This window comes from Lissotriton helveticus, chromosome 4_1 (assembly GCF_964261635.1).
Source record: "Lissotriton helveticus chromosome 4_1, aLisHel1.1, whole genome shotgun sequence".
Lineage (NCBI taxonomy): Eukaryota > Metazoa > Chordata > Amphibia > Caudata > Salamandridae > Lissotriton > Lissotriton helveticus.
In genome coordinates, this window is record NC_136063.1 from 1,139,108,028 (window position 1) to 1,139,120,663 (window position 12,636).

The window sequence follows — 12,636 nt, forward strand, 5'->3', positions numbered from 1 at the left end:
GGAGAGATTGCCGAAGACTACCACTTCAGATTTCTCGGAATTTAATTTCAAGCAGTTGTGGGCCATCCAACTGCTGATTGCCTGCATGCCCTGAGTAAGCATGTTGGCTCTTTGTGGCCCATCGTTCTTGACCGCTAGGACCAATTGGGTGTCATCAGCGTAGGACGTCAGGCTCATCCCGTGTGCCCTGATGACTTTGGCAAGGTCCGACACATAAATATTAAAGAGTGTCGGACTGAGGGATGAGCCCTGAGGAACTCCACAAGGTAGTGACAAGGGAGAGGATTCAAAAGGTCCCACGGTGACAATCTGGGTCCTATTAGCCAAGAAAGAGGCAATAAGATTTTTGGCATTGCCTCGGATGCCCATTTTCTCGACACGGTCGACCAGGATAACATGGTCGACCGTGTCGAAGGCTGCCGATAGGTCCAGTAGAATCAGGATGGCCGAACCTCCTGCATCCCGGATGGATCTAATATCATCCGCCGCCTTGACCAGAGCGGTCTCAGTGCCATGACATCGGCGAAAGCCAAACTGCGAATCATCCAGCTTTTTATTCTCCTCTATAAAGAAGGAGAGTTGGGTATTCATGGTTTTTTCCGCTATTTTCGCCAAGAGTGGCAAGCTGGCAATAGGCCGATAACTTTTAGGTTCTTCTTTATCTAGATTAGGTTTCTTAAGGAGCGGTTTTATAATTGTTCTCTTGAGGATATCCGGAAAGATACCCGTAGAGAACATGGAATTGCAAATCTCTGTTATGGATGTAAAAACTACATCCATGATGGGCCGTATGACCTTCAACGGGCACGGGTCCAGAGCCGATCCTGATTTAATGGAAGCTATAGTGTCTAGTACCTGTGGGCCTGTGACATCACTGAACTGGTGAAAAACAGGTCCATCTAGCTGAACCAAGGCATCGTGAGAGCTAATGGTAGTATTAGCAAAGATTCGATAAATGTCGTCAACCTTGCTAAAGAAAAACTTAGACAAAGCATCACAGATCATTTGAGACGGAGGGGGAGTAAGATCAACAGAGGAGCCGGCAAGCTGTTTGGTAGTTTCATATAGACATTTGTTGGAGTTTTGTGCAGATTCAATTTTTTGGCAGTAGTACATTTTCTTGGCTTCTATAATGAGATATTTGTATGAGGCCACTGACTCTTTGTACAGGACTTTTGACTCCTGAGAGTAGTCTTTCCTCCAGTGTCTCTCTCTGTTACGGCACTGTTGTTTTTGTTTGCGTAAAACATCCGTATACCATGGGGCCGAAGGGGTGGATCTGTTCCGTGAGCGTTGCTTAACGGGAACCAGATCCTTGGCTGCTGAACTTACCCAGTTGTTGAATTGGGAAGTAGCAGTATTAGGGTCAATAGATAACAAGGGAGTGGTAGCTGTAAGGAGATTTTTAAACCTACATTCATCCATATTCTCCCAAGCCAGATATGATTGACGAGGGATAGAATTCGAATGATTGGATGGAGGGTCACGTATTTGTATCGCTGTCAGAATGAGATGATGATCAGACCAGGTTAACGGGAGTATTTGAGTAGCTTGAAAACCTGTAGCATTGGTAAAGATGCCGTCTAATATGTGACCTCCATCATGCGTGGGGGCGTGAACCAGGGGGGCAAGGCCAAATGTAGATAGATCAGTTAATAATGTTGCTGAATCAGGGTTGTCAAGGTCGTCAAAATGGAAATTAAAATCACCCAAAATGGTGAAGGGATTGTCTAATGCAGATACTTCCAGCGTCGACCTAAATGCATCGATAAAATCAGTTCTTGGCCCTGGGGGGCGATAGAGGAGAATCCCTCTAAAAGTGTAGGAAGGAGATATTTTAATAGCAAACTCAATAGCTTCACAAAAAATCTGTGGGATTATAGTGAACCTTACAGTGTAAGTGTCACGGGCAATAATGGCGATACCACCTCCCTTTTTCTTAATTTGCCTATCTAGCCTGTGGGTAGTATATCCCAACGGAACAGCTATGACTAAGTCTGGATCGGAAGCTTGGCCCATCCAAGTTTCGGTCATAAATAAAAGGTCAATCTTGTAATCTTGGATTAAATCATGAATGTCCTGGCTGTGTTTGCCCAGTGAACGGACGTTCGTGAGAGCTATAACATGGGGTTTCAGGATGTAGGGCTTGCTTTCCGAAGGTTTAGAGGGGATCATATTATGACAGCTAGGACAGTATATGACTGTGCTGGTAGACAGGGTAGTAGGGTGAAAAATCGAACAGGTTCGATTGCACAACGGGCGAAGACGCTGGAGCAGAGCGGAGGAGTAAATAATGCGGTGAGGCGAGTCAAGTGAACCAGGGGGGGTGGCCCTAGGCCCGGGCCAGGCGCGGACGGGCGCAGACGGGCTTGCCTTAGGCGCGCCTTCGGCGCGCCATCGGCGCGCCCGCTGCGCCCGCCCGCTGCGCGGTCGGGTAGGTCCCTTGTTTATATACATATAGATAGTGACGGAGGAGGGTGGGAGGGGCGCCGAGGTCTCGGTTCAGCCTTCCCTTCCCAAGATGGCCCCTGAAATTGTGCCTGGAGTTTCCCAGCGCCTGACTAAGTCGGCGTGGTACCAGTAAATAAGCCTCGGCGGCGAAGTAGTCTCGTCTCGAGGTAAGCACAAGTAAAGAGGTTTTAGGAGGTTTTCTTTGCTTTAAATGCGTGTTGCCCGCCTTTTTCTTTCAGCAAGGTCCTTGGAAATGAGTGGCGCCTGACCTTAAGATGGCCGCCATCAAGGGTGCGTGGATTGGTTTAAGCGCTGGCGCCTGACCCCCAAATGGCCGCCGCGCGGGACATCGCGTCTCATTTGTTCTTCCCTTGCACCTGCTGCTATCTATGTTTGAACGCACGAGGAAGGTTGCGGGGTTTGGACTCACCCTCGCTCCTCGCTCTGTGTTTGTTTCTGGCCCCTCGCTCCTCACCTTGTGTCTGGGACCGGGCGCTGTTCTCCAGCGCTATGCAGAGCCGATCGTTCGCGTCTGGGGACACGTGGTGGCAGCGTTCTGGCACACGCGCCCTTCTTTCAGCAGGCAGGCAGCGTTTGAAGGCACACGGGGTGGCGCTCTGGCACACGCTCTCCGGCTTCTCGGCGGACCGCTGGCACACGCGCCCTTCTTTCAGCAGGCAGGCAGCGTTTGAAGGCACACGGGGTGGCGCTCTGGCACACGCTCTCCGGCTTCTCGACGGACCGCTGACTGCAGCCTGATCTTGCCTCCCCACTTCCCTCCAGGGACCCCTCGTGTTAGCAGGCAGTTTCTTTACTGGGGTGAGTGGCAGCTTTCAGTATCTTTCGATTTTCGCGCTCTTTCCGAGCATCGCATCGGGACCCCTGCAGGCTCTCAGGTGTCGGGCCACCCTCCGGGAACACACGGGTCGGCGGGCAATACCTCCGCTATGTTAATCAGGATGTCAGGACACGGGCAGTAACTTCTTTGAAGCAGCGCTGATTCTCGCGCTTTGGCAGCATTCAGGCACAGCGTGTGGAGCATTCCATTTCGCGCTCCTTACGTGTTGCGCTGACACAGGCTGCAGGCTCTCTGTTTTTCTGGCCGTCCACGGGCGGCAGGGGTCTTGGGCAATGTGGGCTTCAGTTGTCATCCCACCCTCGTCGCCATTGTCATGCCTTCCCCTCAATTACCACAGGAGCCAGGAGCAGGTTGCAACATGACCTTTATTCTATCATGCCTACTCCAACTGCCCCTTCCGTCCTTGTCCCTCCTATTCCTGTTCCTCCTCCCTAGCTCCGCCCCCCAACCACTAGACTGCATCACGACACGACACACACCTCAGTCTTTGAACTCCTTTAAGGCACTACTTATGAACCACCTTGGAGCACTGAGCTCGTTAGCACTTTTACACATTATTCTTTTCTTGATAACATAATTGACTCTGTACCTAAGCCTTCATTTGTAACCTGTTGCCGTATTAGAATATTAGGGTGTTTGACTATTCACTTTATTACAGAAACCTTATCTTTCATTTATAATGTTTACCCATCCATGGTGTTTTGTATTGCTCTGCTTGCTTTTGCAATCCAAGGTAGACATTCTCTTCTCCCATTGGTTAAGTTCATGGGCCTTTTTAACACCTTCGCTGCGGCGGCTATTCCCTCGCAGCGCTAAGGGGGCGGTGGGGCTGCGCTGCGCTCACACGCTGGTGACGGAACCGCTCCGTCACCAGCCTCGGGTGAGCTGTGCTGATGACGGAGCGGTTCCGTCATGGCCCCGCCCGCTCAATAGAACGCGCCGCGCAGGCGCGTCGGGCGGGCCATGACGGAACAGCTCCGTCATCAGCACAGCGCCACCGCGGCTGATGACGGAGCTGTTCCGTCATCAGCGTCGAAGAGGTTAAACCCTGACTGAAATACGTGGACTGAGCCTTGAGATGTATAACTTTGTTACACTATGAAGGAACATTGGTGAAGCATGTAAATTAAGGTCTTTGAATTGACCCAACCAGTACAGTGCATGACATTTATTTGTATTTGGGATAAAGTACCCCCTGATGTACTTTATGATATTGCCAACCAAAGAGGAGGTCCATGAGCATCTAGAGCAACAAGGCAGAATGCCGCACTCCTGTATAACGACATGGACCTCCGAGGTCATCAGTGATGTCACCAATGATATCACTTAACATTTCATGAGTGGTGTTCATAATATGTGAGGTCAGGAGCTGAGCAAGGTGGGGGTGTAAGTTCTAGTTAGCTCAGTAAACTATGAAAGGTGAATTTCAGTGTTTTTTATTATTTGTTTTTAAACATGATTTTAAACATGAGGTTTTATTTTATTTCACCATCTGGCCATAACGTCAGTTTAACCTTTGTGTTTTTTAGTGAATGTCTAGTTTTTTTTTACGTAAGCGAAGATCTTACCTTCACGCCTAACTATAGCTAACATGCCTTACCGTTTCAGTGAATATTTGTTTTTTTGTTCTCATATTCAGCCAATTCCCGGCTGTACATGGCGTTTTGTCACATAAAGAAAACAAGTGCTGCAATCGGCCGAATTCTGTCTGATTGTGGAATAAGCTGCTGAAACAGAGGATAAAAATATAGTGTAAAATATACTGTGTGTTTAGATGGCGCCCACATAGCGGCGATTCAGCCTCTTATCAGTTGAACTCACTACGAGGTAATCATTTGTGCTTGTGAACCGAAAACCACTCTAAGCTTGTTTGGAGCACAGTGTGCCACCATACGTCCATTTTTCCAGGGAGCTAAAGAAAACTCTGTCCTGATAAATGTATTTCATTTTTGAAGTTTAAAACCTCATATTGGTACAAAGTAAGCCACCTTGAGGCAATGGAATCAAAGAAAGGCCCCCATATTGACATGTTTCTAAAGGTGCTGATTTTTAAAGTATCATTTAAGCAATATTTATTGGTACTTGGAAGGAAACTGCTTTCATTTTATAGTAAAGTACTTTCAACATTTGTTGGATGAACCATGACTTGTTTTAAGATAATCAAATTAAAGGCAGTATGTTTGTTTGTGCTCTTTAAAATGTGTAACAAATTTCCTATAAATAGTTTCACGGAAATGGTTTGTCAGAACTGGTATTCATTATTTGATTTGTTTTTCCTTTGAAATTGCAAGCAATTGGTGCCTACGTTATGCTGATCCTCCCATAATGCTACAAAGAAGAGGAACCCACACTTCACGTTATTTTAGCAAATGTCATTCAAATAAAGAGATGAACCAACTTTATCATGTTCATCTCGGCAATTATTTAAGCCTTTTATTCGTATTGTTAAAATAAACAAAGATGTTTATACCAGGAAAAGAAAGCGTTCTTCACAAATATAGCCACAAAAATAAGTTGTCTGAGTTATACAACAACCTATGTGTAACAAGAGTGAAAAAACAATTAACAATTCATGCAATTCATTTCATAGTGCAACGTAGTGTTCAAAACGATTATATCACAAGTGAAAACAATCTGAAAAAATATTATAAGTGAAAAACGATATCAAAATTATTTACAATAGACAACAATACATAAACACATTTTTCAAAATTATTAAATTGTCATAAATCCCAAAAAGTACTCAGTATAAGTCACTAGAGGTACTCGGTAAACAGTTAATGTCAGCAATAATTGCAAAAAAGGTTATCCCCTGTGTGAACAATGTTTTCAAGGGTCTATGATTCAATCTAGATTGGCATAAAGGATTGAATCCTAGACCCTTGAAAACATTGTTCACACAGGGGATAACCTTTTTTGCAATTATTGCTGACATTAACTGTTTACCGAGTACCTCTAGTGACTTATACTGAGTACTTTTTGGGATTTATGACAATTTAATAATTTTGAAAAATGTGTTTATGTATTGTTGTCTATTGTAAATAATTTTGATATCGTTTTTCACTTATAATATTTTTTCAGATTGTTTTCACTTGTGATATAATGGTTTTGAACACTACGTTGCACTATGAAATGAATTGCATGAATTGTTAATTGTTTTTTCACTCTTGTTACACATAGGTTGTTGTATAACTCAGACAACTTATTTTTGTGGCTATATTTGTGAAGAACGCTTTCTTTTCCTGGTATAAACATCTTTGTTTATTTTAACAATACGAATAAAAGGCTTAAATAATTGCAGAGATGAACATGATAAAGTTGGTTCATCTCTTTATTTGAATGACATTTGCTAAAATAACGTGAAGTGTGGGTTCCTCTTCTTTGTAGCATTATTGGGCCCAACCCCACTTCAGTCCATAGGGCCACACCCCCCAGTTTTCCAAAGATCCTCCCATAATGTCATTCCCATACAAGGACATTTACGAAAGAGAGCAGGCATGATGAAGGAATCAATCTGACCAAAGCTACCCCCATGTGAAAAAGAAGGAACAAATGCAAATATTCTTTACCCAGCTGACTTCAAATGAAAGTGTGTGAAAACAAAATTCGTTTTCATTCAGAATTCTACTTGTCGAAAACCTCTTTTGTTCAGGGAATCTTCTCAGCGACTCAGAAAAAATAAACTGTCTCATTGACCCTAGAGGCATGGTGGGAAGGCTTTCATGACGGGCTACAGTTTCTCTTTTTCATTTTTGTGAAATGTACTTTAGCAGATTTTATTATTTTGCTGCCTTTGTTTATAATTTTAAAAAATGAGATAGAAAATGTTACCTGGTATGGGCATGCTTTTGCGGTTTTATGGCATTTGCTCAAATTGTATCGTAAAAAGGTGTTTTGATGATTCTGCACCCATTGATAATACTGTTTATCATTATTTTCAGTCATTGGTTCTCGTCTCTGTGAGTTATGGCATTTTGTTCTTGCATATGTGCACACCCTCCTAAAAAAAAGTGCACTTTAGTGTCAGGGCTGATTGGCTATTCTCTGCTTTCATTTCCGCTTTAATTCCATGTTTTTTAGTTATTTTCGAAATGGGACATTTTTACCAATTTTTTCTTTCAAGCATATGCACGGCACCTATAGACAGGCATATTTACTTTTTATTTAATTTAAACTTTTAATGTCTATTTCATATTGTATGCAAACAAAAGCTTACCAATTTTGTGAAGGCCATATCAATTGGTTTCGCCAATGCTTGGTAAGTTTTATTGTTTATTTGAACAATTGTTTAGTAACGTGGCTTATATGCGGGCAGAATTCATAAAAATGTGTGTATGCATGTACACAAGTACATACACACTCTATCTCTCATTTATGTTAACACATCCAGTGCCAATTTCAACGACTGAGAAGTAAGGTTACAAGTAAGTAATATTTCCTATGAGAGATAAGGAATTGTACAGGAGAGATCAGAATGTCTTATTAGCTACATGTACAAAGGCGTGGGCCCCTGAGGTACAATCTGCTTCCACATCATCCTCCCAGTGTCCCCATGGTCTCATCAGAAGGTACAATAACTATCCTAACTTTTTATTGGCAGTACACATTCAGGGACCTGGAACAGCCTCCAGCAGAGATTGAAAAATCCCAAGTATAGCCAAACAGTTGCAGTTAGTCACAGCTTTGCTGTCCCAGTGGTGCAAGGATTTTCATCTCTATATTCATGCTTGCTTGGAATTCTGGCATTGCTTTGTATAAAGTTCGGATTACGCTTCATTCTTAAATCTGAGGCGCTATTAATCTTTTTCACTGCTACAGGTGTCAGAAGCGATTGTGGCAGAGGAGGATGAAGAGGGACGAATAGACCGTCAGATTGAAGAAATTGATGACCAGATGTGAGTAGGCCGTATTTCTTTCTCCCCACTGATGCACCCGAACTCTATTACAGCCCACCATTTCTTCTTTGTCCTGCTGGATGTTGTTCTTGTGCTACGTATTTTATCCATCACGGCCCGAAATTTGTTTTGGGGAATTGGTTGGGGTGAGTTGAAAGGGAAATGTGCTGTAGATTACCAGCAATCTGAAATATTTGGATCAAATTTGTCAGGAGAAGGGCAGTCAGAAAATATTGCCACTGAAAATGTTGCCTTAAACGAGGTTTAGCATTTTCTGATGTTATTCACTCACTTGTTGAATGTTCAATGTTCTGTTTGGTTTGAGAAGATTAGCATAAAGGTGCACATTTTTTTAGCAGAATATATTGTAGAAATAGTGAAACCATGTTACTTGAAAGAATCAGTATTTAATAACTGTGCTCAGATGGGGATTTAAGTTTAGGTAACCAGAGCACCTATATTCCTGACCAGTTGTTTAACAAGCACTTGCATGCCAAACAAGACACTTTTTTTCACGTGCTTAGTGAATGCATTGATCCCTGAACCGAAATCTTGGTCTCTGTCTTGACATTCTTCTTCTTGAGACATGTCTCCCTCTTCTATCATTTATGGGCAGTGAGGCTTATCAACGTGAGGGAAAATTGATCTTGAGCTCCAGTGAAATACACTGTAAATGTGTGCATCATCTGCATAAACTAGTGGAAATAGGAGTGATAACCTTGGAACAAATCAGGGGGAGATCTTTTTTGTAGCTGCTGAAAGGAGAGGAACCCCAAGGGACTTTCACAGATAGTGAAGTAAAGTCCTCTAAGTTATAGATTATTTTGCTTCAGCAGGGAACAACACAAACTATGTGAGCATGGTGGTTTACTTTCGATATCTTTCTTGCTCTTTTGATTAGTCTCTTACTATGTTGTTCTTTAGTCATTTCATTTCTCTTCCCAACTATCTCCTTTCCCCTTTCTGTACGTTTAGGTGAAAGATAAAGTGAAGTTTAGAACGATAAAAAGTAACAACCTTTAATTCCCCCTGCTTTATTAATAACCTCATACATAACTGCAGAGATGCCTATAGTGGTCACTTCTTGGATGCTATCACTGGGTAATCAAAAGTACTTCGAGAAAAAGCAGCCATTTCTTTTTTTATTTTAAATAGCTTTTCTTATATGTGGATCATAAAGCGCCACTGCTATTTCTGAGCACTGTAAATAGATGATGCGCGCTTTTTGTGATATACGAAAAATCTGACATAGCGTGTAAAGAGTCCAGGGGTTCCCTTATAAGTGGACAGGGGCTTGATATGCAATCATAAAGTGCTCTGATAGGGGGGAGTGTGGTCAGCAACCTTAGGCTTAACACAGAGGAGTGCTAGACATTTGCAAATACATACAATGATTAAAAATGGCACACATAACTCAATCAGGAGATCCACACCAATTTATCTTTATATATATTTTAAGGCATGAGAAAAAATAATTCAGTTAAGTAAGTTATTTTTAGATACACATCTATTCACTTTAACAAATGGACATAGTGCAATTTCTGAGTTCTACAATGTTATCTTATGGAAAGAAGAACAAGTTTTGCAAACATGTATAGTACAGCGACTTACAAGCCCAACCTCCAGGAGTTAAAGTGAGTGGTGGGCAAAGTCCAAGGCAGCACCAACAGAACACCACCAGCGGCACAGGGAGGCCGGGTGCAGGGTGCAAATCAGTGTGGCGAGCCCAATGTATTTGTTATTATTGACTTGTGTCTCTCTTTTCCCTGACTGGGATTTCCCTGTTGCTCAGATAGTGTGAGGGGTAGAATGCTTGATGACATCATGGAATGTTTGGTGCCTGGCCTGTGTGTGGAGTGGCAGTGGATGGCATGCAGGCTGAGCGACAGGGAGGTCGCTCCTGGTGGGGTTTTCTACATTTCCATCTAACATATCCTGATGAACTTAACCTGGAACTAAACTAAATAAACCAATCCTCTTTTATACACCTGGCTCAAGGATCATCTATTTACAACATTTTTGGCGGCGATTTAAAGGACTTGCGTGTGCAGGAGAGAGTCTATGCCTAAAGGAACTAAGGACCCTGCTGAGAGAAAAGCATTTCGACCTACTGAAAAGAACCTACATCTTTGAGGTTACACTGTGTTTAAAAGAGCCAACTGGAACTAAGGACCTTAATTAAGAAATATTGGAGCTAAAGGAAACGCATTGCTCAAACCCCACCCGTGTCCTTTGCCATCTGGTCAGCCTGCAGCCCAAGGTGTTTGACCATTTATTGCAGATTTCAGCAGTTACTGCGAAGATTGCCCTTCACGCAGTAAGTACAACGAGGTGGAGAGTTCCCAGGGGTGAATGGCCATAGGTGTGTCTATCGCACACAGAGAGGTCAGAAGAACCACTGTTCCTGTGTGCAGCCCTTGTGTGCAAGTGTGCAATCTGCTTGCTAAAAACCGGGGATGGTGCTCCTGCCTTGTTTTATATGGCAACTGATGCTTTGGGGTTAGCACCAGCGCCGTGTGCTGAGAAAACCGGCACTTACCAAAAAGCCAACTGCCACTACAGAGAACTGTTGATTTCTGTGCGGTGTATCGTGACATCTTGCGGTGAGCAACTTTTATTTAAAGGACCTGTAACGGACCCACGGAGAGCAGCACGCATGCAAGCCATTGAATCGGTAAGTGTTTACATTTACTGTAAGCCCGTGCAGCACAAAGCAGAGAATACGTGAATGACTGCCATTCATTGAAGCACCCTGTTTGGCTGAAGAAGCTTTATTTTATTTTTTATGTTCAGAACCGCCGTTCCTGAGATGTGGCTGTTTGTCGTTTGGCCGTTGAGGTGCGTGACTTTTAAACGGCTGTGACTTTTTGTTTGCACTCCCACACACTTAACCTTTCCACTGGTGTCGCGTGCCTTTGTGGGGATAACTAAGTTGCGCGTAAAGGCACTGGAATCCTTCATGACATCTTTCCTTCTCTCTTCTTGTTGCTGCTGAGGGACGCTCTCCTGCGTTGACGTGCCATGAGCCTTCCGGCTTTGCGTCAACTACGTGCAGCCGTGTTCAAGTTGGAGATGGCTTTTTGTCACTCGCTTGTGTGAAAAACTTGTACTGCGTCAAGACTACACAACATTCGTTTCCTCTACTAAAAGAAGAACGCCTGGACATTTCATGTGAATCTGAGGTCGCTGGTTGGATGAAGGGTGATGTACATTTTGGTGATGTTCATGCAATATCGTGGGGCAGCAACCGGGTTGTGGATAAAAGGAATGTCAATCTTTTTGATCTAGACTGTAGGACACAGTATATCTTTAATTACTCATTACACTCGTTATGCTGACGCAGCTACTACATGGAGCGTAGGGACTGGTGTTCAAGAGCTTTACATCAAGGGAAATTTTGGGTGAGAAACCGCTCACCTGAGCATGAGACTTTTACTTCATTATTCTTATGTCTGCCATTTTCTCACCGTTAAATTGTTGTCTCTGACCGAATGTTTAATGGGTATATACCCTGTTGCTGGGGTGGTTAGTGCCACTGTACGGTCTGATTGGGTGGTGAGTTTCCAGTTACTAAGTTGTGGGGTGTTAATTTGTTTCATTTTGTGGTGAATATCCGTGGGTGAGTACCCTAGGTCTGTTGTCAATGTTATTTAGAGCTCAGTGCTCCAGTTTTGCCCTCATAGAGAGGTGTTTCCTGTTTCAGAGGTTATGGGGTGGTGTTGCTAAGTGCCCCAGCTTGTTTTTTTTTATTTAGTGGTGTGTGAAGTTGTGGGAGCTGTGTACCCCAGTTCAATTTGGAGAGGTTTTGGGAGTTACGTGCTCCAATTTCTGTTCCCAGGGTGGTATACCCTTTTGTCCCAGTTATGTTCCACAGGGCGCTATGTACCCTATTACATGTTGGTTGTGGAGCGATATATGCTCCAATTTTGTTCCACAGGGTGGTGTGTACCCTGTTACATGTAGGGTGTGGGGCAGTCTGTGTCCCAGTGCTGGTCCACACGGTGGTATGTACCTTGTTACATGTTGGTTATGGGGCGGTGCGTACCCCGTTCTGTTTCACCGCTTTGTGTGGTTGTGTTGTGGATTTTCCCCAAGGGAGGGGGATGTGGCTAATCTCAAATGTGTTATATTTGAGAATGCAATGTTGATACTTTCCTTTGTAATGTAAAGGGGTTACTTTCAGAATGCATTGTGTATATTGATGTTCATGTTTGTTTCTTTCCTTAACTTTAGTTTTGTTGTTTCCCTAAGGAGGGGGATGTGTTATAATTGACTTGTTTCTCTCTTTTCCCTGACTGGGATTTCCCTGTTGCTCAGATGGTGTGAGTGGTAGAATGCTTGGTGACATCATGGAATGTTTGGTGCCTGGCCTGTGTGTGGAGTGGCAGTTGATGGAAGACAGGCTGAGCGACAGGGAGGTCGCTCCTGGTG

General features: G+C 43.7%; 1 protein-coding gene across 1 annotated transcript in view; it reads left to right on the top strand.

Annotated features, from left to right (window-relative positions):
- ZNF830 (zinc finger protein 830) overlaps nt 1–12,636 on the top strand; it is a 256,345-nt gene that overhangs the window by 213,661 nt on the left and 30,048 nt on the right. The window contains exon 9 of the mRNA XM_078687744.1: nt 8,129–8,205. Within this exon, the coding sequence (XP_078543870.1) occupies nt 8,129–8,205 (77 nt within the window). The remainder of the gene's footprint in view (nt 1–8,128; nt 8,206–12,636) is intronic.